At 36.6% G+C, this 26087-nt stretch overlaps 1 protein-coding gene across 2 annotated transcripts; it reads right to left on the bottom strand.

Annotated features, from left to right (window-relative positions):
* Positions 1-1734: 1734 nt before the first annotated feature.
* On the bottom strand, positions 1735-24597 carry LOC121727193 (coronin-2B-like). 2 transcript variants are annotated; one of them, XM_042114888.1, is made up of 13 exons: positions 24371-24466; positions 21402-21514; positions 17420-17617; positions 10870-10986; positions 9689-9838; positions 8957-9121; positions 8048-8254; positions 7648-7752; positions 5618-5755; positions 5021-5123; positions 4529-4686; positions 4020-4169; positions 1735-3642 (listed from the first exon to the last, which is right to left on the bottom strand). In XM_042114888.1, exons 2-13 carry the CDS (start codon positions 21441-21443, stop codon positions 3481-3483), a joined length of 1695 nt encoding a protein of 564 aa, XP_041970822.1. In that variant the 5' UTR covers positions 21444-21514; positions 24371-24466; the 3' UTR covers positions 1735-3480. The 2 variants fall into 2 exon arrangements, with proteins under 2 accessions (XP_041970822.1, XP_041970821.1); XM_042114887.1 differs by lacking the exon at positions 21402-21514 and having other exon boundaries at positions 24371-24597.
* Between the last annotated feature and the right edge of the window lie 1490 nt (positions 24598-26087).

The following is a 26087-nucleotide window of genomic DNA, read 5'->3' as shown; positions in this document are numbered from 1 at the left end:
AATTAATTTGTAGTTAAATTATGTTAGATTTTTCAATAAAAAGACATTCAATTGATACATTAAGTATTTAGGAATCTAACATATGTTTTTTAAGTAACTTATTTTAAGAAAAAAAATAGTTATTAAAGATTTTGTTACAACTTCTGAGAAGAGGACAGGTGAATTTAATAGTTTTCGGTACTTAAAAACCCTTATAAATCTCATACTAAATAAAATTTTATACAAACGTGAATGTATTTTAATAAAAGAAAACTTGTTTTTTCTCCTACATTAAAATTACAAAATGTTAGTATGTAATTTTTTACAAATAAAAGGTAAAAACCATGGGTACACATTTTTTTGAAAATGCCCTTTTACTTACCAACATAAAAAGTTATAAATGAAAGGCCTTTAATCTATTTAGAATTTAGATATTATTGTCACTCGACTGATTTTTTATATACTTTTGCATTTATGTAAAAAGTCAGTAACATGCGATTAAATATTTTAAGGCCAATTTATATCTAGGATAAATATATTATATTAACATTTAATGAGAGCAATATTAGTACTATCCAACTAAATGTTTTAGGTTAAAATATTTATATCTGAAAATCTGAAATAAGAATGCACTTCTAAATAAAAAATAAACTCTTTTGGTACAATATGTGTTTTCTTGTATTCACCTTGAATCTAGATCTTATGGGAATTTTCTTAAAGATTTTTTATACTTTTATAAAGGTAATTAGTTTTTAGTATATTTCATAATTGAACATACTTTTATTATTATTATTATGTTGTGTCTTCAAAACCACATCAATGAAATTGGGGTTCATATAAACAATGAGAAAATGTTCAAACATTTATTGAAAATTTGTGCTACACAAGCATTATATAAAAATAAATATCAACATACTTAGCCAGATAACTAAACGACTATAACTAATATGCAATAATACTTATGTTCTCACTTAATCTACGCTATGCTTTTTCACTTATGGAATGTTAAATTTTGAATATTCAAATGTATTTTTTTTCGTATTTATAATTATAAAATTTAAAAATAGGCTCGATTAAAAACTGTTTGTCTTTTCTTTAATGATCTTTACTTAGTAAATATTATTTATAGTCCATCAAGAAAGTGAAGAAATTAAAAAGTGGCAACATCATAGTGTCATCTCTTTTTTCTTAGATTGATTTGAAAGAGATGTTGCCACTACAATGTTGCCACTTTTTAATTTCTTCACTTTCTTGACAGACTATAGTTACTCTTTGTTCAAAACGTTAAAACCAATGATTTCTCAAAGCATTTTTTTGTCATTGCAACACCTGCATAGCATTCGACATTAAAGCATTCTAAGTTGAAAACGACTACAGTTTTAGCATATAAAACACTACAGATTATTCGTTATAAGTTTATACATATAAGGCGAAAGTACTTCTAGCATCTACTCAGATAATTGCTAGATAGACAAGTGCTTTTATCATTATTATGAACCGACATTTCACATATCGACATGGTTTGACGCACTGATCAAAACTTCATATACACTAGTACAAAACTCAGGTAACATTTTTGTACAAATAGAGTTACGGCCGTTCCCAATATTTGATCTATCTCTGGTTTTGCCCTACTAGAGATAGAAATAGCTCACAATTGACATTAGAGACATAAATTTTATGTCAATTGTGAGCTATTCCTATCTGTAGTAGGGCAAAACCAGAGATAGATCAAATATTGGGAACGGCCGTTAGAATGTCAACCTATCAGGCAGTTTTAGATTGCTATAAATTAAAACTATAATAACCTACACTAAACATAATGATAATAATATAAGTAAATCGTTCAACAGGTCCAAAATTGGTCATATGACATTAATATTAAATCATTAAACTGTGCAAAAATATTCCATAATCATTGCAATAAAAATAATCAAAGACAAAATAATGTAAATGTCAAAAATTATCACTAACAAAATCATTGGCTACTAAAATTAAGTAAAAACGACACACACATCAAAATTAAAAATTATAACAACAAAATAGAGGAACTAAGTGTTCTGTAAAAGGTGAAACACAACCCTGTCATAATTGCACATAAAATTTTCAGTGGTCCTTTAGATTGAGAGCGTGGTTCATACTTAAGAATAGTATAGTCAAAACAGTAAAGTAAGAAGACAAAAAAAACTTTACACACACAACTTTCTGTTAAATTCTATTCCCCCTCACGGTTTTAACTATTCGTCATATTATAACATAGTCTTGTCTTTTCTATATAAAGAATTTCAACCATTCATACTGCCCAAAAATAAGTAAATACAGAAAAAGTCTGTAAATATAAAATACATGTCATGGTTATTACAAGAGGCCGAAACTTAGGCCGAAAATAGTTGGAATGATAAACTTTGATCCCATTATCAGTGTTGCAACATCACTGACAAATAATATTGAGCCTTGTGAATGCTTATACGCAAAAATACATAATATGCGATCACCAATACAAGAGGTGACACCGTATAACATAAGGCCAGCTTATATTAATTGTAAAAATAATATTAGCTTTTAATTTACAAAATTATTATTCTTGTAACATATGCATCATACTTTTATTCTATTATCGCCAGAAATCTTTTTTAGACATTTTACGCGTAAAACCGATAATATTTTAAATCATTATCAATTATATAAAAATAACCTGCGCTTTACTTTTTAACAAAGTAACCAATTAAATGCCTAAGCAATAATATTTTGTCGCACACTCTTAGCATATCAAAAGCCTTATCATACAAAAATAATTCCATTCATGTCATTGTTATATTTCAATAATACTTATACACCCTATTATAGTTGCTGTATTAAGCTTGGCACATACAAAAATTGCCAGGTACAGTAAAGTATCATATAGCTAAAATATTTGTAGTCTGTTTTTAAATATATTTGAGACTTTTAGAGTTAATCGTAAAAATAAGTTTTGGTTACGTTTTAATGTTTAAAATTTATATAACAGACAAGTTTAGCAATCTAAGCGACTTTAGCCAGAGCAACATTTATTACAAGTTCACTTTAAAAGCTGCCATTATAGTGTTTAAGCATTCTGTGTTATAGTTATAGTTTAATTTGTTCAAATTTTACTCCAGAATTTATACTCATGTGTTACCACAGTAATTTTTACCACCATTTAAACACAAGTTACATACATCATTTGATTTTATAGTTGTTATACCATTACAGTATAATTTTAGTGGTTGGCCCATCAAAATAGCCAGCTAGAAAAGTGGAAACTTTATGCCTCAGTTACCTTCTTATAAAAATTCCACCTGGTCCTTGTCTGTTAAGATACTTTTGTAACTTATTAAACAAGGACAAAACAAGGTTTGCTAATTTTAAGGTTTCTCCATATCAATTATCAAGTTCCAGCTGTTATTTTCTCCGATTCTAATGGTTGTTCCCTCCAGTTCTAATTGTTGTTTTCTCCAGTTCTGATGGTTGTTCTCTGCGGTTCTAATGGTTGTTCTCAACGGGTTCCAAGTAGTGGTTGTTGTGTAGCTGCGCCTGTAACGACGCTACCATCTGTTCGAGCTCCCGCACTCGCGCCTGACTGTTCTGCAGCTGTCGTTTGACGATCCGTAGCTCTTCGCCTTGACGGTTAAAAGCTAGCCGCAACTGTAGTAGTAAAAAAAATTAAAGTATCTTGAGTTTCTGAAATCATAGGTGAAACCAAAAGGAAGAGATTTGACATTATTGTATGAAGACTACTATTAATTAAATATATGATTTTATTATGCAAGAGGCTAATAAAATTGAAATAATAAAAATCAACATAATTAAAAGTAACAAGTAACAATAACTCAGGGGTTAATTTTCTGCCTACACCTTGATTGAACTATAGTGAAATGTGCATGTCGCAGTTAAGACATATTTTTAGACACCTCTTTGTCAAGTGAACAACGTGTCTACTTTGTTTTATGCAAAAATTGCCTATGTGCAATGGAACCTTATCACTACCACACTTAAAGTTAAATAAAAGCTTTTAAAAATACCTCGTTCTCAGTGGAGAAGACATCACCCTGGTTGATCTGCTTATACAGCGGTACTGGCTCCACGCCGCCCGTCTGTTTGCCAAACATCTTCTGCAGCTGGTGGAACTTGGTGGACTGGTTCGCGCTCGTCTTCTGCGATTTCTCGTTCACCTGAGAAAAAAAAGGTTTTTTAAACATTTGGTTCACTAAGTAACAACTTAGTGAATGTTTTGAGTAAAACACCTTCTGTCAGTCTCCATTAAATAAGTACAAAGTAGTTGGATAGGATAAAAAATATAAACTTCTAATACAGTTAGGATAGAAATCACGCTAGGATTTGATGGAGGATGATCAAGACGCCTTAAACGCCAAGAAAAGAACTATCAACTACCATACATTTTGCCACCTGCACTTGTTCCAACCTAACTTGGATCATCGTCACGTTGATACGCGTCAATGTATAAGCGGGGTAACTGGTGTTACGCTCACTACCATATCTGTCACCGTGACCGCGTTACCGTGACGCTCACCGTGTCCGGCAGCTGTATCTCGTCCCGCAGGCCGGGCAGGGGGCGGTAGTCGGGCGTGGTCTCGCGCGCGAGGAAGGCGAACTTCTTGCGCGTGTTGGCGTCCTGGCCCTGCAGCGAGTTGTCCGTCTTGCGCGCCTTGTGCGTCGATATCGTCACACCTGGAATGTTTGATACATTTGTTATTTATTTGCAAAGTTAAATTCGGCATATCATGTAAAATTCAAAAGAAGGAAAATGCTGCTATATTTTAAAACCCTTCTATTTCACAGCTTTTTTCCTAATTTCATTAGGTTTTTTAAATTAAATTTAGTAAGAGTCAAGTGTCATTTTAATGTATTTTTTTTATAACATGGGTATAACAAACGTATATAATTTTATTTCTTTGAAATTTGCCGTCACCAGTTACCGCAGATTCTCTGCAGTTATCTTAAGTACCGTTTTTGCACGATAGCAGCACTGCGAAGCAACTCAAGGAACCAGAACTTAACATACCTGTCTTCATGCTAATCAACAGCGGCGGCGCGTTAACTCCGCTGAACCAGTCGCGCGCGCTCAGCGCCGGCGTCGGCGCCGCAGTGTCCGGGTACAAGTCCTCCTGGTAACAATATACTAGGGTCAAAACCATGCGCAAAAAGTTGTGTGTTCAAAAACTCTTGGTCAGGATAAGAAGTTCAATGAAGTCGGCCACCGTTACCGAAACTGGTGGGGGGGGGGGGGGTTTATTATTATCATCATCACCTTATGAACAAGATTGCATACATAACTTAGGTTTACACATATAAATGCTTGCTATATTATTATGGCTTTTAGTTAAGAAGTTAAACGTCATAGTCAACGTCTTGACGAGTTGTCCCTTAGTCATTCAGTGAATGTGGTAGTCATTCAATAGAATCGCAGATTAAACCAGATGATGTCATATACGTCACCACTCACCACCTGGTGGTTCATATGACCCATCCATTTTCGACATGGGCCTGTAGTCTATAACAGTGATCAATTAAGACTCTTTTATAGCTGTTAATTTGCACTACTTTTACTAACTTACTTTAACACTTACTTTTTAAATAAAATAAATGATAAATAACTCACCTGGAAGCAGTCAGACTTGCGCGGCACGATCATGGATATCGGCTCGCACAGGCCGCGCGCGGTGTGCAGCTTGTAGAAGCGGAATATCTCGCACGCTGCTGTGTTCACGCCGCGCTTCGGCATGTAGCCTAGACCACGCTGAAATTACACAGAAATCAGTAAGTATATCGTGGGAGAGTCATGCTTCGGCACGAATGGGCCGGCTCGACCGGAGAAATACCACGTTTGACCGTAGAAAACCGGCGTGAAACAGCGCTAGCGCTGTGTTTCGCCGAGTGAGTGAGTTTAGCGGAGGCCCAATCCCCTACCCTATTCCCTTCCCTACCCTCCCCTATTACCCTATTCCCTCTTAAAAGGCCGGCAACGCACCTGCAGCTCTTCTGATGCTGCGAGTGTCCATGGGCGACGGAAGTTGCTTTCCATCAGGTGACCCGTTTGCTCGTTTGCCCCCCCTTATTTCATAAAAAAAGTGTTACAGTCAATTTCTAACTCTGTGGCAGAAACAAGAGAATCAATGTTTTTTTTAAGAAGGCAGGTCGCTGTAACCCTAACGTCACTGCGACCCATGAGGATCTATTGTGACTCCTTCACACTAGAGAATCATCCCCAACTCAATACTCCTTATAAATTGAACGATATGGTTGGGGTTGGTGCCACGAATTTCCTCCGTGGATGAGTTTTCGTGGCGACCAAGGTGCCTGTTCCTGCTCTGTAGTAGAGCAGGACAGTCAAGGAGAAGGTGAAGTGTCTCATCCTCCTCCCCACAGAATCTGCAAGTCGTTATGCTACAAATACCCATTCTGTTTAGGTGTTTGTTGAGTTTGCAGTGCCCAGTTAGGCTTCTGGTAAGGATTGGTTCCTAACTTCCTACCCAAGGTGAGCACTAAGGTTATTGTGCAATATTGTTGAACGTCTAGGATTAATAATGACGCAGCCCGCCTTTAAATTTTATTGTCAAATAAATTGTTGAATTGACGATACCAGTTAACCGATTCAATGCGGCGCACCTTTTTGAAGACTTTCAGTCGTGGCGGCATACAATTTTCTCGTGACACGTGAGCCGTGTCATACGCCATAGAAGTAGATGTCACCCGCCACGTTTAAAAAGATTTTTTGTTTTTATTGATTTTTACGTGTTTATTAACTTCATTTATTTAATTGAACCCAAAACATTGATGTTAACGGAAGGCTACGTTGTTTTGAGTTGATTTCGAGTAGTTTACTAAGTTTTAACCTGAAAATGGCAGGTAAGCGATTTTTCTGTTCAGATGTTGCAAACCTTTTGTAGGTTTCAAAGTTAGAAAAATGAGTGTATTAAATAGATCTGGCTTTCCGATGTAAATTGTATAATTTAAATTGTAATTTAAATTAAAAAATAATTAAAATTAAATGTATAATTTAAATTAATCTACGAACGTATTTTCGTAGATAAATTTACGTGGTGCGGAGTAGAACCTTCTAAAATGTAATTTGGGAGAGATACAATCGCTTTCTAAATGACACGGCTCACGTGTCATACGCCACACGTTAAAAACCCATAAGACGCGGCTGCCGTGTAATGCGCAATGAATGCACCTTTTAAAAAAGGTTGACGGCCCCTACTTTCTTTCAATTCACAGAATATTCAGAGGCGAAGTCTATAGGCTTGTTCTATGTGGAAAATTAAGATTATTTTGTTCAGAGTAGAACCTTAAAAAGTGTAATTTGAGGGAGATACAGGCGTTTTTTAAATGACACGGCTCACGTGTCATACGTCACACGTTAAAAACAGGTATGATACGGCTCCAGTGTCATCCACACTGAATCGGTTAAACAATCAAAAATAGCAGTTTTCAATTTCAGGGCAATTATCTCTCCTAGGCGCGCTAGATTTTTGACTTCAAAGAATAGATAGTTATAAATTATAATATTAGTATACTATGTCCTCTCTTGTTATCATAATAATGTGTCTTAATTAATGAGTACCTATTTTAGCACTAAATAACTACGCGTGTCATGCAATAGTAGTACTTCACTACTAATAATCTTACCTGTGGATTTCCAGACAAGAATTGATTGAGGAAGTGTACGTACGGCGGCTCGTCCACCACCTCGTAGTAGCGAATGTTGCCGTCGCCTTTTCCCGCTAGGTACACCTAAAAAAACATACTTCATGTTGCCAAACTATACTACAAAATTGCCAAACATATTGGCCAAACTCCAAAGAGTTAGGCCAAATCTCAAATGTAACAGGAAAATCCGTTGACTTTTTGTAGACCAACGTTTTGGTGCGTACTATACACCAAAACTTATATAAGTAGATAGTTTGACATAATTTATTATGTATAACATGGATAAGATATCTACCTAATTCGATAACGTCATTACTTAGTCGAGCTTTATTGACTTACTTTATTTACTTGTGTGTGTGTGTGACGTGTGTGCACGTACCATGTTGGTGTCGGGGTCGTAGTAGGGGAACACGACACCCGAGGAGCTGTCTATGGTCTCGAGGACGAGAGGCGCGCGCAGCTCGTGCGGGTCCCACACGGCGTACTGCCGGTCGCTGTGGCGGGAAAACCCAGTCGTGAGGACGCGCCCGCTCGTGCCGATGAACGTGCATTTGGAGGCTTTGGTGCCAGTGTGACATTGACCCTCCTGGAAAGGACAGATACATATTAATGATGAGTGTGAGATAAAAAAATACATATAACCATTCAAATGAAAATGCATATTTTGACGTACCAGACGTACTCGCAAAACATACCTCCTGGCGTACCAGAGGTATGTTTTGCGAGTGCATATTGTTTAGGTGGCATGCCACTCGAGTCCTAGTCGTGACGATATCAGTGAGCAGAGTAGTTCTTTTTTTTATGGCCCCTTTTATGGGACCTCTTGTTTCCCCTTCAATAAGAAGGGACAATTATTTGCTTTTATAATTTTTTACATTTTACATTGTTTTTGAGTTTATTTACTAACAATTTTTTGCTATCATCATAAATCTATTTCTACTTTATCCTTTACTTCTGTTCATAGACTTTTACATTCGATTTCTGTTATATTCTTTTCACAATAATATCTACTAAGTATATTCTACAAATATTTTTCTGAACTTTTATATTACTTGTGTAGAGTAGTTCATCGAAAGAAACATTTTCTACTCTCCTCGCTTTTCAAAATCTCTCCGAATTTTTTGCTAAAAAGAGTGCCAAAAACATATTTCGTTTCCGTTATTATTTTATTATACTATTCAAGGTTTACGTCTATTTCTGTTATTCGACTTTTTAGCCATTTACCTTGTGTATTCACTATACGTTTTTTTTACTAACGGGGATAGAGTATGCCCCTAGTTCTACTTACAGACAGCACAATCCCCCGTCTCGGCTCGATAACTCTCAGCTTCTTGTCCTTGCACGTGGTGGCGAGCAACGAGCCGTCCCGGTTGAACGACATGCAGTATATGACGTCCGTGTGGCAGTCTATCACCTTCACTGCCTCCCCCTTGCCGACGTCCCACACGAAGATCTGTGAAGATGATAATCAAACAATCATTCAAAAGTTTATCAATCAATCAAAAGTTTTATGTACTCAAGAGTCAATCATAAGTTAAAAACGTCATTGTGTTATTGATTCAACGGTTGATACTAACTTAACAGATCAATCCCACATATTACGTCACACAAAACTTTGATTTTTGAAAACCCTCCCTTTTTGAATTGTCACGTTTTTTTTTAACATCTTGTATCCGTCCTATGTGTTACCTAACACATACACATACATAGGACGGATACAAGATGTTAATGTTAATGCCGTTATTACAGTTGCACCGCAAAAAGGGACAGAGCTAGTCGATAACGATATACTGCTGTTTTTTGCAGGTCGGTCAGTCCCTTTGACCGTTTTGAAATGTTCGCTAATTAGCTGGATTCTCGTTGAACCAACGTATTTTAAAACTGCAACAGAAATAATATGGCAGATTGTACGATCCGGCTGCGACATATCTACAAGTCCTTAAGAATTAGCTGGGATGACTATGACTATATAGTTATATACATATTATCATAATATAACTATGATATTATAACTACATACCAGATAATCAAACCCAGCAGACAGCAACACGTTCTCGGCAGTAGGATGCCACTCGAGGTGGGCGACGCGGCGGCGGTGCCCGCTCAGCTCCGCCAGCCACTCCGTCAGGTGCATCGACAGACCGCCGTCCGGGATGTGCCATAGCTTCACCTGGAATTGATGGATGGATGGATATATACAGAGAAGTTGATGAATTTAGTCGCGTTATGTCAAACCTAGCCGACAGATAACGAATAAGAGCCAGTCCACACGGCGCGTTTCATCAGCGTTGCGTTGGCGCTGTCGTTGCGTTGTTTTACATACAAATAACCAAGGTGTTCACACGGCGCGCTGCGTCGTCGCAACGCACACAACGACGGACAGCAGCCCCCGAGACGAAGCGGGGGGGGTGTTGACGTTAAGACTGCTTCGTAACAATGCTGCGATGACGCAGCGCCCGTGTGGCCGGCTATGCGTCAAACGGCAGCGCTGCGTCGACGCTGCGGTGACGCAACGCGCCGTGTGGACTGGCTCTCATTGAATTGACATAATTCGACCAAACGGAGCAGACGTAGTCCGTCAACTACTTAAGAATCAACTTCTTCGATGGTACAGGAACAAGAATAGCCTTTATTGGTGTACGTTCAGTCTAAACTTAAAAGTGTTAAAACTATATGTAACCTATAGACCGGTCGCTGTGTATGTATGGAGAGTGTAAATACTACCTACTAATAATACCTCTCTATCACACGTATATCTAGGCCACAATCAAGTTTTGAGTGTTGTGTAAGCACTTAGGCGCTTTTAACGCACGTTGCGTATCGCTAATGTGCTCATGTCAGGTGGAACATTGTAATCCGGGGATTAGCCCAATCTTATAGCCTTTAATGGCATTATGTCAGCCGTGATATTAAGTCATGGCCTACACGAACTAGTTACAAGTGTTGTATGTTTCCATACATTTAATGTCTATATATTTAAAAAATTCAAGTGTATACCTTCCTAGCACTTTACTAGTTCTCTATTTAAAGTTTCAACTAGCACAAAAGAAAAATTTTACCCATAATAAAATGTTATGGCATTACAATCAAAATGTTTTGGCCGCGTGACGGCGAATTAAAAAAGTAGGTGGAACGGAACAGGCGTGTAATGCGCGCCAATTTGTTCGAAAATGGCGGCAAAAAATGGCGGAAGAAAATTACCGTGCAGTCATCGGAACATGATGCTATGATGTTATCGTTGAACGGATTCCATTTTATATCCAGCACGGGTCCTTTATGCCCCGTCACTCTACTCGCGTTGAAATCCAAACGCCCCGTCTGAAAAAAGAAAAAAAAGAAAAGATTAATTATCTATGGCTATTCTTTGGAGGACATATATTATCAAGGATCAAAAAAAGTAAAAATAAATGAGGATGGATTATAAGTTACATGGATATAAATTTTATGATGTCTACTTCACTAAATTTAGATTCAAAAAGCATTTTGGGTTTTTACTTAATTATTTTAATTGGTACACTACGTTTAAAAAATTAATTAACAATGTACAATTAAGAGTAATTAATTAAACTAACGAGTAAGCGTTCAACAACCGTTTAACAAAGCATGTGTCTATCATTTTCAGCTGGGGTTACCTAACTAGTTTAGACAAATTATATGACCTAAATATTAGCGAGGGGACACCCCAATGACCTTAAAGGAGTGATCCCATTGAGACGGGCCGTGCCGGGGCTCAGTGTGCCGGAGCTCATCGCAAAAATCCGCCTCCATACAATTTGTATGGAAGCGGATGCGCGTATCGCACACTGTGTCGGGGCGCAGCGGATTTCCGTCAATGCGACAAGGCCCGACAAACCCGCTGCGCCCCGGCAACAGTGTGACCACACTTCACATAGATTTCCACTTTTTGTTAGATTTGAAGTCAAATGAATGACGATTTAGGAGTCCAAAATTTTTTGTAAATTTTAATAGAAGATCGATATTATATAACAAATAATATAAAAAAATAAAATGCATAATGAAGACAGTCCATATAAACATTTCAGTTTTTTTTTGTTTCAACCACGTAGAATACATTGATTAATAAAGGTAGATTTTCGGTAGAATCTAAAACACGGTCTAGTAGATTTTAGTAGAATATAGCAACGCTTTTGATATATCGAATCACGAGTGATTTATGAGTGGTCACACTGGAGCTATCCAAAGTACTCAAAATCCGTCAATGCGATGCGGCCCGGCCCGGCAATAGTGTGCTATAGCGCATTTTGCGCTCCGCTGAGCCCCGATCCGCCCCGGCACGCGCCGACAAAGTGAGCGCGAACCTTAACAATTTGGCAATGAACGCATCAGTACATGCGTTTTATATGCTTAAGAGTTATGAGTCATGAGTTCATGACAGTAGACATAATATTTTAAGAGCATCTAACGGCCGTTCCCAATATTTGATCTATCTCTGGTTTTGCCCTACTAGAGATAGGAATAGCTCACATTAGACATTAGAGACATATATTTTATGTCAATTGTGAGCTATTCCTATCTCTAGTAGGGCAAAACCAGAGATAGATCAAATATTGGGAAAGGCCGTTAGACAACAGAAATTTACTTGTCAACGAGAATGATTGCGTGCTCGCACTGATTTGATGATAATTAATATTAATTGCGTCAATGATTTTTAAATTTAGATCTTTCCATGATATAGGTGATATGGAGTAAATTTTATTCATATAATATGTTGGGATGAAGTCAAGATCAGGTCCTTAGGTTCAGGTTAGATTTGGTATTTTAGTTCTAATAATTATATATTATGAGTCAGAACTACAGATTAAGTTTTGCCAGTTTAGTAATCTATGAAAACTTTAAAAACTTCGCACTAGATGGCGTTTATCCAAAACAGTTAAAGAAATTTGAAAACAGAGCAGAGGATACGTTAGTGTTGTAAGAGGCAAAATTACATTCTATTATTGCCTCGTCATAACAAAGTTATCGGCAATGGGATCTCGGCTGTAGATAATTATTTTAAGTGTTCTATACGGGTATAGAAAGGTGAAATTAGATATGGCGATACGGCGAATTTAGGTCCGCTTTCTTGTGAGGTGGCTACTTGTATTGATTACTCTGTATAGATAGAGAATATAGATTATAGATCTTCTGAGGGCGATCAAAGGAATTTGTGAACTTGGTTTAGATAGGCAGGTAACTAGTAAGTGTGATTCTGTAATAGGACTATACTTCAACGGGACACCATTCAACAACCAAGAAAATGTAGGTATAGATATACAGAGCAACTGTGGTGTAACCACTGACCAGTCACTACCAAGGAAAGAATAGAGATAGAGCACAACCAAACGGACACCAGTGAGTAGGTACCTCTCTAATAGAGGTCTATACATTTTGTTGGTAGCAGCGACCAGTTGAACCGCCATGGTTGAAATATGTTTCATATTATAGGAAGCAGGTACGGTCCATTGAAAATTAATTATTATTCGAACCCCCAAATTTTGAAAAAAAAAAGCATATCCAGTATGCTTTTTTTAGTTGGATTTTCATCATTTTGCAATGTTATCTAAAATCAGTTTTCTAAAATGTAGATAAAATATTTTGGAAATCCTCCTAAATTTTTCTCATGCCATGGAATCATTCTGCGGCCAAATTCAGTTTTAGTCAGCACTTTAATATTCAGATTACATTACGTATGATCGTATTTGGAGCTTGAAGAGTTGTGTAATTATAACACAATTATTGGTCACACGTAATTCATCAAAGTCAGAGCATTGTGGTCGTTAGTGTCATACGTATAAGAGCTATTGTCTGATATACTATTTAATATCGTGCTAAAACTCTATTCGATGTGCTACGGAATGTTTTCGGTCGACGATTGGTATTCGTCTAACGGTGGCCGATGGCCGATGGGTCATTAGTTTATGTCGCACTGTCATGACAGTCAATTGAGAGACTATAGGCCGTTTATAGTTTTAAGATTGGCGCAACTGGAGGAGCCAGGTATGAGTCGGGTATCGGTCGGACTTTAGAATCTAGAATAACAAACAAGTTCATTTTGAAATTACATAAATATCCAGATTTGTGAGATAAGCGCGACAAAACAAACAAAACTCTTCAGTTTTCTAATACATATTAGTAAACCAGTTACATTATTTACTTTTCCAAAGTCATTATGTATACTATTTCACTCTACTACAGCGGGGCTAAAATGGTCACATTTAGCAATTCCTCTCAATCAATTCAGCAAATGAATTGTCAAAACTGTCAAACTGACAAATGCCATATTAGTAGGTAACCTACGAATTACCAACTATGAATGACCTTCTCATTTCCAAGGAAACAACCTTCCTTGTATGATATCCTCCCTCCTACCATTCCTCGTCCTATCAATCTAAAATTTGTTTTGTACTTTTTTTTTATGAAATAAGGGGGCAAACGAGAAAACGGGTCACCTGATGGAAAACAACTTCCGTCGCCCATGGACACTCGCAGCATCAGAAGAGCCGCAGGTGCGTTGCCGGCCTTTTTAGAGGGAATAGGGTAATAGGGTAGGGATAGGTAGGGATGGGAAGGGAAGGAAATAAGGGAGGGTAAGGAAGGGAATAGGGTAGGGGATTGGGCCTCCGGTAAACTCACTCACTCGGCGAAACACAGCGCAAGCGCTGTTTCACGCCGGTTTTCTGTGAGAACGTGGTATTTCTCCGGTCGGGCCGGCCCATTCGTGCCGAAGCATGGCTCTCCCACGTATAAAAATTTGTAAATACTCTATTTGTTGAAATGTTATGTTCATATATTCATACTAACAAAATAAAACTGTGAGGTGTATAGAACTAACCCTAAATGTTTGTGCTTGTTTTAGATTTTTCAACAGCCGTACGCGTCTCAAATCATACCTTGTTTCTTCATAAAGCCAACCTATCCTAGAGCAGAGTCACATCAACCACTTTGACATTGGCAACTCACTACGGGGTCATTTTTAAAGAAGAAGAAGAAATATGAATTGCAAGCAGACTTGCATTTTGCGATTTTAAAAGAATGAATCATAACATGATTCATAATATGATTCTTCAAAGCGACCATTTTAGCTCCGCTGCAGGTCATTACAGGTGCTTCAGGCTACTGTATAATACTACGTATACATGACGGCTATCAAACTAGGCAGGTATTGTGTTGCGGTCACCCGACCTTCCGTATACTTTACACGGAAGGATCACAGGAAGAGCTAACCGCAATGTTACTGGTTTTATTGCAGAAATGAGTGCGGAAATATTTAAACTAGGTTATATTCTAAATAGCCCTGACTTTTTCGAATGTTATTACTATGAAACTAGCCATACTATAATACTAATACATAATAGGCTCACTTGCGCCAGCAAACAGTTAGTGTTTTTTCCAAGTCATCGTCGTCTTTTCATAAATACGAAGAAAAGAAAACATGACATTATAGCAGTAACCGAAACTGATGCAAAGTAGGTCTAAGTGCCAATTCACCAACGCCTGTTAAAGATTTGCCAGACATTGGTGAAGAGTTAAGAGGTTGAAGAAGAACGCTAGGAGATATATACTTTGGGTAATGGGACAGTTGGTGAATGTTGGTGACACAAATGCGGGGACAATAAAACCCACCACCACTACAGTAAAAGCTAGTAATGGGAATTAATGCTATTTTCTATTAATTTCATTAACATGCTAATTTTGATGTCACAGCATGCTAAGTATTATTGCTTTGCTATTTGCTAAAAACGCGGCATCGTGAATTGTCGGTTCGCATCGCACCGCTCGCGTCGTGTATTATTTCGCATCGAGTGAAAAATACCAATTCATTAATAGTTAGCACCGCGGTGCGAAACAGCGCGCACATGATTTTTATCATGATCGCAAGGTGCGACTCCGACTGTTGCTGCGCACGATAATATTAGCAATCGTATTTTTTAGCAAGTACGATTAATTTAATTATTACTAATAGGCATTTAACAATTATTATTGCCAATGCTATTTTTACCAACACTAGTAAAAGCGTCCTAGTTTGCAACTATACAAGTATACAAATACTCTTATCCTGCGTCCACTTGTTACGGTCATTAAGATATCTATTAATTGGTACAATGTGCATATGAGTCATGGTGATAATAATGTTGTCATAATAACATTTTGATCACGTTCAAGTCAGAATTGGGTGTCATTCAAGTTGTAACAATAGGCGGAATGTCCTTTGTAACTGTAGAGTGCAGTGTGGTCTATTCGCGGTAAGGCTGTAGTGTCAAAAAATTCAATGGCTAATGAATATATTATAGTCGTTTTATTATATCTTAACAGACAGACAATACCTAGGTTTTATTAACCGAATTAAAAAAAAAAGAAGTTTTAATGCGAGTACTTTTTTTTGTTCGGGGATAACTTTGTCATTTATGAACCGATTTTGATGATTATTTTTTTGTTGGAAAGAAAATATTTCAAAGCTGGTCCCATGAAAAGGAAATACTGTTTGAGCTCGGTTAATTTTTGTGAAAATTATAGTCCTCCGAAATCCACCTGCAGTGAGGACACTTACGTAAATAATTTACGCCAGCATAAACAAGTATTGACATTTATTTATCTAGCTATTTTCAATCATAGAACAAATATCTAAAATTTAACCAAATAATCATGATTTGAATTTCAGGCTGACTTAAATTCTCGCGAGCGCTCTTTTTGACGTCAATGCTATTGACGTCAAAATGACCGTTTCCGACATTTGAGGTACAAAATTGGGCTCCAGCTCTTGTTTACACCACTTTCGCCCCAATTCAAGACTTACAAATATTTTCCTACTATCCTACATTTCTGCCCTTTGTAATTTCCCAGTCAACAAGATTAACCTACATCACGCACGAAGTGAATAACTCTAGAGCACTGATTCTCAACCAGTGGTTCGTGGTCCGTGGATTTCAATAAGTGGTCCGCAGGAGCCAAAATATGGTCCGCGAATGATTTTAAATATAGCTCAACGATAGCCGACCTCTTGAAGATGATGAGAGCTCAGAAATCACATTAATTTAAAGATAACAAAGTTTTCTTATTTGCTATTGAGTTTGTATTTAATCGTCCCAGTTTAAACAAGAAACACTTAATATAAAAACAGTTAATACAAATGCAGGGACCACCCCTGCAAAGGTTGGGATTCCCTGCTCTAGCGCCACGTAGCGCCAGGCTTACACGGTATTGATTTACTTAAGCATCGATTACATTGCTTCTGATTACAGGAGTTTCCAACCTTGATCTGATTGCGTGCAATGGAGTGTAAAATATGGCTTCACGGAGGCTTTGAAAAATGTTAAGCAGGCTAAACATGAGAATTAAAAAGATATTTCTTATACAATATAGTCGCTTGCAATATGTCAAGTATATATGAGTGTCGCATAGAACGTGTCAAGTAGGTGATAACTGATAAGTGATAACATTCTTTATTACACTTTTAGTTCTTTAAGTGTCTTTAACCGGTGGTAGGCATCTGTGTAGCCCCGACGTTCAGAGAATATTTGATAAAATTTATTCTGAATAAAAAAATTTGAGTTTGAGTTTTGAGTAACATTTCCTGAGAGAGCCATCTTTTTTAAGGCGCACATTTTGAAGACATGATCGCGACCACTTTGCCAAAGGGACACTTTCATGGTTGGTGAAAATCCTTTCATAGTTGGTTACTTCCGAATCTGGCTTACCAAAAGTCTTTGGTGGAAAAGTATGGTAGCCAAATGCCCGTTAAACTAACACTTACATGGTCCAACGGCAGCACTAGGAAGGCGCCTCCTCCGGCCACCTCGGTGACGATGGCCACGAACTTGGGGTTGACCGCGCAGAAGTTGGAGTCGTGGGCGTTGCGCGTGATCTTGATGTTGTCATAGCAACGCTCACGTTTGAACGGCACCCCGTACACGTGGCGGAACTTGGAGCTGCGGACCCCACGGAACCATACCTGGATGGAGGAACTAGTTAATATCATGGTTAAGCGCCTTTTTGACCACTTCCTGATAAGTTCCGTGATAAGTACTCCATATTCTATCTGTCTAATAAGTTGTGGATAGTCTATCCGGCACTTATCAGGAAATGGTGAAATAGCCCCTTAATCTATATTACACACTTTTTCAGGGCTCGGTAGTTAGGGAAAACGTAGGCTCTTGCAATGGTGTCGATACACATGCCTCTTACTTAGCGCAGTGTAAGTTTTAGGGAAAATCTTATTACACTACCCTCAATCAGGATTTAGGGTTGCTGAATACAGTGTGGTGTAATACGGGCTTTAGGCCACGATCAAAATACAGCTGGACAAGTTTACTTAGATGCTACTTTCAACTTTGTTAAAAGGCTCGATTTGAAGTTGTCAGTACCTACGTCTTATAGAATTGATATGGAACTCAACACATAATATTATAACCTGTTGTAGGTACAAGTATCATGTTAACATAATCTAGATTCACTCAAATGAGCTGTAACTAGATATAAGACGCCAAAGTAGCATTGATGCGATGACTCACAGAGGCATCAGAGTTCATGTTGTCCAAGTGTACTCAGATCGTGGCAAAATGTTTGGCAAAATACGCCACAACTGGCAAAAGTGAGACGAGCCGTGGCAAGTCGTCAACTTTTACAATGGCTTGCCACTACTCGCCAGTCGCCACGCACTAAAATGTAACCACAGTCAAAACCACGATGCTCAAAACTTAATATTAACGTACTAAACGTCTAAGAGCACTTCTCATAGCTTTGACTATAGAACATTAAGGCGAAATAACACAATAGGAATTACTAGAACATCAATTAAAATAACACGTAATCAAAAGAAGTAGTGGTGTCTACACCTATTCTATCTCTAGATTCTCTGGGATGAAAAAACAATACCTTTTTCACCTAGCATAAAGAGATGATCTTTGTAATTGCATCTTTCGTCGGCGGAAATCTCTGTAGGAAACGAACTATAGATCTGTTACATAAATCTTTCGTATACATTGCGCTTTCTACATAAAACTGCTAAAGTCACTATTGTGATTTGCGTATCGCAAGATTTTAATTAAGAGAAGAGAAGAGTTTTTATTGATTGGAGGTGGAATATTTTGTTATCATTATCATCATCAGTACTCAGTAATAACCAGCTAAACTAGAACACGAGTCTCTACATAATCATCCTTAAAAATATTGTAGGACCTTCTTTCACTAGCGTGCGTTGTTACTCGGTTGCATGGGCGTACCGAGGGGGGGGCAGGGGGGGACAATACAATATTTGCTTATGAAAAATCTAATTTGCTCCCCCCCCCCTGGCCCAGAACCTGGGTGAATTGCCCCCCCCCTGGCACCAGAACCTGGGTAATTTGCCCCCCCCCCTGGCCCAGAACCTGGGTAAGATCATGCTCGGTTGTCAAAATATCAGAGACCATTCAGATCACAATTATAACCCGGAAAAAAAGTGTGGGAACCCGAGTTTTATAATCAGGGATATACCTCGGCAGGGTGATAATATATCTTGCTACAGCAATGACGGATATTGCATAATTTTCGCCAGCTGTATTGCTGTTGCAAGATACAAGTCAGTCACCCTGCCAATTCCATTTCACCAGACCAATGTATGATCCATGGTATCTTTAAACACTCTGTAAAGCGACCACTAGAACCACTTAGAGACCACTAGGCCACGTATTTAGAACGGCAGGTACATTGCAATACTGTTTTGAATGCACAATACTCTGTGATGGGAACCAACGAAACTTTACGAAGGTGATTGTTCCACATTTTTTCACTCGGATACGCATGGAATTTCAATAAGCTGTAAAGCTGTTATATGTATAGGGGACAATGGTCAAATCCCATAAGACCAGAAACCGTTTTCACAGAATATTTGTTGATTACTAATTAGTAGTTTTCTAGGAATTAGAAATTATTTAGGTCGAACTAGGGTACGGTTTACAGGCTATATAAAACAAGGAAATACAGAGTGTTTCCAGAAGTTAATTTGGTAATGTTATACCTTACTAATATAAATCATAAAACATATTAGAAATGTTTATAAAGATTTAAAATATGATTTCTAGTATAGAATAATATTCGCAAATCGTTACAAAGTTTGTTATTATAATAATTTATATATAATTATTTACATAACACAGCTGTTAACGAATTTTAATAGAGCGTGGAACTCTACTTATTTTATAAATATTAAAACGCATATTTAATAAAATTTCATATTTGGCTAGGGTTACCACTTACATATAGAATTACCAGACATAAAAAAAAAACAAATTAAAAATTTTTATACGCCCCTTGCTTTGTTGTACTCGTACTTGTAATGTAAAAGCATCTAAATAGGCTATTGCTACATTTAAGAAAAAGTAATAGGTTTCTTTATTTAATTATTTAAAAGTAAACACAAGAAAATGTTACCCGAGAAAACTAATGTTTCTAGGCAAGATTTACAACTATGTTATATAATATAATTATTATACCAATAACAATCAAAGCGTTAAAATATTACATCAGGTGATTTATTGAAACTAATATATGTGTGATTGTATAATGACCGGCTTATTAACACGATGCATCCGACCGTGCAATTGTTAATCCAGGGGTTCCCAATCATTTTCAGCCTGCGGCGCATTTACATGTCGCAATATTTTGTCATGACGCCCTACTCTACCTGCTGTGATGCATTCCGCAGGGGATGGGGACTCCCACTGCGGATATGTGGGACTCGCCGCGGGCAAAGATGGTGTGTGCCGCGGCCCTACCCACTAAAACTCTACGGTGCTCGCACCAATGCTGGCAGCGTGATGTCAGGTCCGATTGCGGCCGTCAGGGCCGCGCGTTGTCCAGGAGGCCGTCGCAGTGTGATCGGCCGTATGACGTATCCCTGACCGCGTCATGATTACTAAAAATTTACGTATTCGGTATCGAGTATGGATTAATACTATAGCTTTAAACTCATGGTAGACCTATAGGGCGCCGCGGCGCACACTTTGGGAACCCCTGAGTCAATCTATTCGTTATATTATGACTATACGAGTATACGACTACAATCTACATTGTATTGTGATTACTAATGTAAATATTTTGTTTGGGGGCGTTTTTTGATGACTTGTTTACTCCTCTCCCTCTTGGTGAGAAATTGTGCGATGCTACTATACTACTAACTTAATAGAGAACTTATAATTAGATTTTTTATAATATTTATTATCATAATTGATGGAGAATAAACGTCGTTCTCCCACTTCTAGTCATTAATTTAATATTATTGGGTTGTAGACTTTTCTATAGTGAGAAGCTAAATCATGGCATCGACAAAAAGTTGCTGGTGTGATAATTGGCAATTGTTAGATTTCTCGTCGCAATTCGCTAGATTCGTGCGAAAAGATGAGTCGAGGCAAAAACGTGTTTCATTTCTTATAAGCGATTTTGTTTTAAAAAAATTATTCCAAATGTACGTAAAATAATGTGCTGGGAAGAATGAACACAGGGGATAAGTAACCACTAACTAAAATAGGAAATTGACTAATTAACATTTTTAATATTATAATTGTCATTTTCAACTAATTATTTCCTTTATTCTTAGGACTTATAGACAAACGTTTGCAGATACAGTTATGTGCAAAATACATTTTATAAGGTAAATTGGGTAAAGAAACAAAACAGCTGCTAAGAGTTAGGACCCAAAGTAAATCTAAGGTAGAATATGGTGACACCACTACTTAAAAACTGAGGATAAGATCAGGTACCTGTGAATTGGTCATGTTGGCGCCAATAGGGTGCAAACACATGCAGCACTACAATTTTCACACTCTACGTATACATGTGCATTTTACATTCATCACGAGCTGGCAAACAAGCACTGAAAATAATATAAAACAAAACAACTACAATAAAATAGCAGTAAACAAACTAGTAGTGCGAAACAGAGGTAATTGTTACGACATTGCTCTTAGACGCGTGCGTAACGCGCGAAAAAAAAAGTGAAAAGCGCGCGCGCGCGCTGGGCGCGTTGCTGGGAGAAATTAAAATTGAGAATCGCGAAAACATTGAATATCAATCAATAACAATTTTATATAACGTTTAGATGGTGCTTTCTACGTAAACTGAACCATAGCCAAGTGATGCGTCAATTACATTATTCGGCTTTCTATATGAAAGTCATTCACATAAATAACCTCTGTCATAAGTTATAACATAATTAAATTTCGTATAATCAATAATGTGGCCATGCTTAAATTTTCTACATAAATTTTCTCAGTTTCCATCATGTTATGTCCATTTAAAAAGCAAGGTCATCATCATTATCCAATGAGTCTATAATATTTAAATTCAAATTTCTTTGAGGCAATCAACATAAAAATTAATTCAATACTTGTAAAAATTTATAGTACTGGTATTTTAAACCTTTATAAAAGTTTGGATAATCTTATATCTTTAAACGAGCAATTCTTGTATATATATATATATATATAAAATTGGAATCTCGGAATCGGCTCCAACGATTTTCATGAAATTTAGTATATAGGGGGTTTCGGGGGCGATAAATTGATCTAGCTAGGAATCATTTCTAGAAAATGACATTTTCATCGGATACCGAGCAAAGCTCGGTCAAACAGCTAGTGATATTGATAATATTACTGTTAGTGGTAGGCATCATGTAGACAAACAGACAATATTTTATACTTATTTGGAATAAAAATATTTGATTTGAATTTCTTAATATACCTACTTGTTTTACAAACTTTACGAGTATTGAATATGACAGACATCTAAATGTACTAACACATTAAATTCTTGTAATAGCCTCGGCACAATATAAGTAATTACTTAATTAATCAAGTACATGAGTAACACTAATGAATGATGTAATATAAATTCTTGTTACGAATTGCTGTTATATACTGCTGTCTGCTGCTATAAACAGTGACAGATTTATGAAACATAGGAAACTTTTTATAACTGGATTAGGATGCCGGCTTATTCTCCAAGTAAGTGGGTTCATAATGTCATATCATTATAGTTCATTCACCTGCATAGGGTGCGCTAGACCTAACAATTATTATTGTACAGATAGAGTCAGGTTAAAAGCAAATTTAGTAATTAGATTACTAACATTTATAGAGTTCCGTACCCAAAGGGTAAAAACTGGACCCTATTACTAAGACTCTGTTGTCTGTCTCCAGGCTGTAACTTAAGAATGGTAATAGCTAGAGAGTTGAAAATTTCACAGATTGTGTATATATCTGTTGCCGCTATAACAAATACTAAAAATAAAATAAAAATAATATTTAAGAGTAGCTCCCATACAACAAACATGTTTTTTTGGCCTTTTTTGCTCTATATCAATAATAGCCATGGGTAGGTACTTGAATTTTTTAACACAGTCTTTAGTTTTGTGTGTACTTTAATATTTAATAATAATATTAATATTAAATAAAAATTAAGAGGGGCTTCCAGCCAAAAAACACTAACTTTGGCCTAATTTTATTCTATAATGGTATGGAACCCTTTGTGCCCGAGTCAGACTTGCATTTGGCCAATTATTTAATACTGCCATTTAAAATTAATAAAAACATGTTTACCATGTTTTTATTAATTAAAATAATTATTTATTTTACAGATTGTTTTTGTTACAATTAATTTATGTTATTTGGCCATTTTAATTTTCTTTTAATTTGCAAGATACAAAAGTTGTCCATGACTTAAAAGCAGAGTTACTATGATTTTAATTAGCATTTTCTTGTTTCTGCAAGAACCGAGTTTTCACATACATGATACAAGCCAGTCCCACCAGTGCAGAAAGATATGTGAAATTTAATAAAAGTATAACACTTTTATCTCTTCGAGTAATAAAAAGGAAAGTAACTTTGCATTACTTCTGTTAGATGGAAACTGACAAAAATGTGAAGTTGCATAGAATAAATAATATTGTACTTTGAAAAATTATATAAATTGAATTATTTTGCTAAATGCTAGCTAAATTCTACAAGGCAACATTAGAACTTTTATTGATTAAGCCTTGAACATAGTAATAATTTGAATAGGACATGAAAAATGGTTCCTAGACATGTATTTTATTAGTTAATATAGCAGAATTACTGTTTTAATACTTCTACTAGCTGTTTGACCGAGCTTTGCTCGGTATTCGATAAAACATTAATAAAATAACATTTTCTAAAAATGATTCCTAGCTAGATCGATTTATCACCCCCGAAACCCCCTATATACTAAATTTCATGAAAATCGTTGGAGCCGATTCCGAGATTCAAATTATATATATATATATATATATATACATATACAAGAATTGCTCGTTTAAAGATATAAGATATAAATAAGAGAAATGTTCTTTGTTATAATTATCAATATTTTTAAATATAAGTACTTAGTTACATTCACAGATATTATTGACACCTAAATTCCAGAATTCTATTGTAGTGTTTAAATGTAATAACCTTTTATTTGATTATATATCCTGGTTATTTGGGATAATCCTTTAGCAATAGCATACATTTTCAATGAAAATAAAATTATTATGATCGAATTCAGATTCAAGTTTTTTTATTATGTACAGCAGTGAAGTAAACTTCTAAATTAAATTTATTATACTTACAGAAATGCTTGCTTTTTATATGTACATAAAATTAACGACTGAAAACTATTGCAACTTAATAATTAAAAATATCAGCGGGATATTAAATAAAACAAAACTTACCTTAGCGGCAGGTTTATTGCACGCTCTTACATCTACAAGAGCGCTGCTTTTCGCGGGACTTTTCTCCGATACACTGATTTCTAGACAATTAATTTCTCTCACTAAATCATCCTTTGCTGGAGGCATATCCCTGAATAAATAATATTATTTTATATCTCCCAAGTTTTACGACAAAGCCTAAAAATCGATTTCCTCCACCATGTCGCGACTTTCAAGTTTGCACTCAGTTTGGCATAGACAATAGAGGGAGAACTGTCAAGTGTCAACTTGAAACCGAGCATAGATTATAGACAGCTGCGATTGCAAATGATGTATGGTAGATGGCTGTATGGGCAACGCTCCCTTTGCCTGTCCCGACCGGGACGAATTCAAAAAAAAAAGATCAACCAAAGATCATCAAGATTCAAGTGATTTCTTGAAGTTTCCCAGTTTCCTGCAGTGCAGTGTTTTAAGTTTTTCAATTTAATATTATTTTACACTCTAGCTAGTAAGAAAGTTCTAGCCATTTTTATTATTGGTGACAAAGTTTAAGAACCGTAATTTTGTACTTTAGAATTTTATATAAATGTTAAGCCAGTCATAATAAAGTACTCTGTGCCAGTTATGCAGTAGGTGTCAGTGAACAGTGAACTCCAGTGGCGGATTAACGTATAAGCACTACAAGCACGTGCTTGGGGCCCCTGTTCTCCAGGGGCCTCCATCCTCTGCTGGCGTTTCATTTTATACCTACATTTTATGGAGATTCATCCACATGTCCGAAATCACAAGACGCGAGCGGTCCGGGACTTCCGGGAGTGACCCTTTATACACCCCCGCAGGGCCCTGCCCCCTCCGCGCCCGCACGTCGCGTCGCGCTGCGAGAGTCGAGAGACGAGACCGAGTGAGTTAGTACTTAGTTGTCTTTGCATTTAATTGCAAATGATAGCGCCCATACGCTCGCTAGAGTATATTGTTCTGTGCCTGTACGCATATCGCACGTACTTATACTAACTTTACGGAGTGGCTTTGATTGAAACTACACGTCTTATCGTTACCTCACACAAAGTTATCAGGTAAGTTCTATTATAATATTTATTTTATGCTTTCACCATTGATTACGTACACGTATAAAGAATATTATCGGCCTTTTTCAACAATTCTAATTTTATGTTTCATAACTAAACTTCGAAAAGTACCACACTTTTCACAACTTTTTTTTTAATTTTTATTAAAACAATAAATTCACAAAAACTCCGGAATTCACCAAAAGAATACGAAAAAGTATGGAACCTCTTGAACATATCTAAACTTGGAAGTATAATATTATATTATCATAAACGTTCTAAATAAAAAAAATTGCTTTTGTTTAAATATCTTTTACCGACAAAAAAAATTTTGTCGGTAAAAGATATTTAAACGTGATTAAGTTGTCGTACTGACGACAAAACAACGTTCGTTTCGTATAACACTTAGCTTCAACCAACTCACTCCAACTAACCATAAAACGGTCGCGAAAAAAAAATCTGCTGTTGCACATTTGTTGGCCATATTTCTGTTTAATGAAAGTTTATTGTAGGGTCGACCGTGTTTTAAGTCATGAAGCCGCTATTCGCTATTGAATACTTACAAAGCTTTTTAGCGTTATTAAACGTTTATGAATAATACTTTTAGGGATTCTCATTTTAGCAAGATAATAAACGATTTTATAACTTCACAGTGAAATATCTCGGAAAGTATG

Source organism: Aricia agestis, chromosome 5 (assembly GCF_905147365.1).
Source record: "Aricia agestis chromosome 5, ilAriAges1.1, whole genome shotgun sequence".
Lineage (NCBI taxonomy): Eukaryota > Metazoa > Arthropoda > Insecta > Lepidoptera > Lycaenidae > Aricia > Aricia agestis.
Note: the sequence above shows the minus strand (reverse complement) of the source record. Positions and strands in the feature narration are given on the sequence as shown.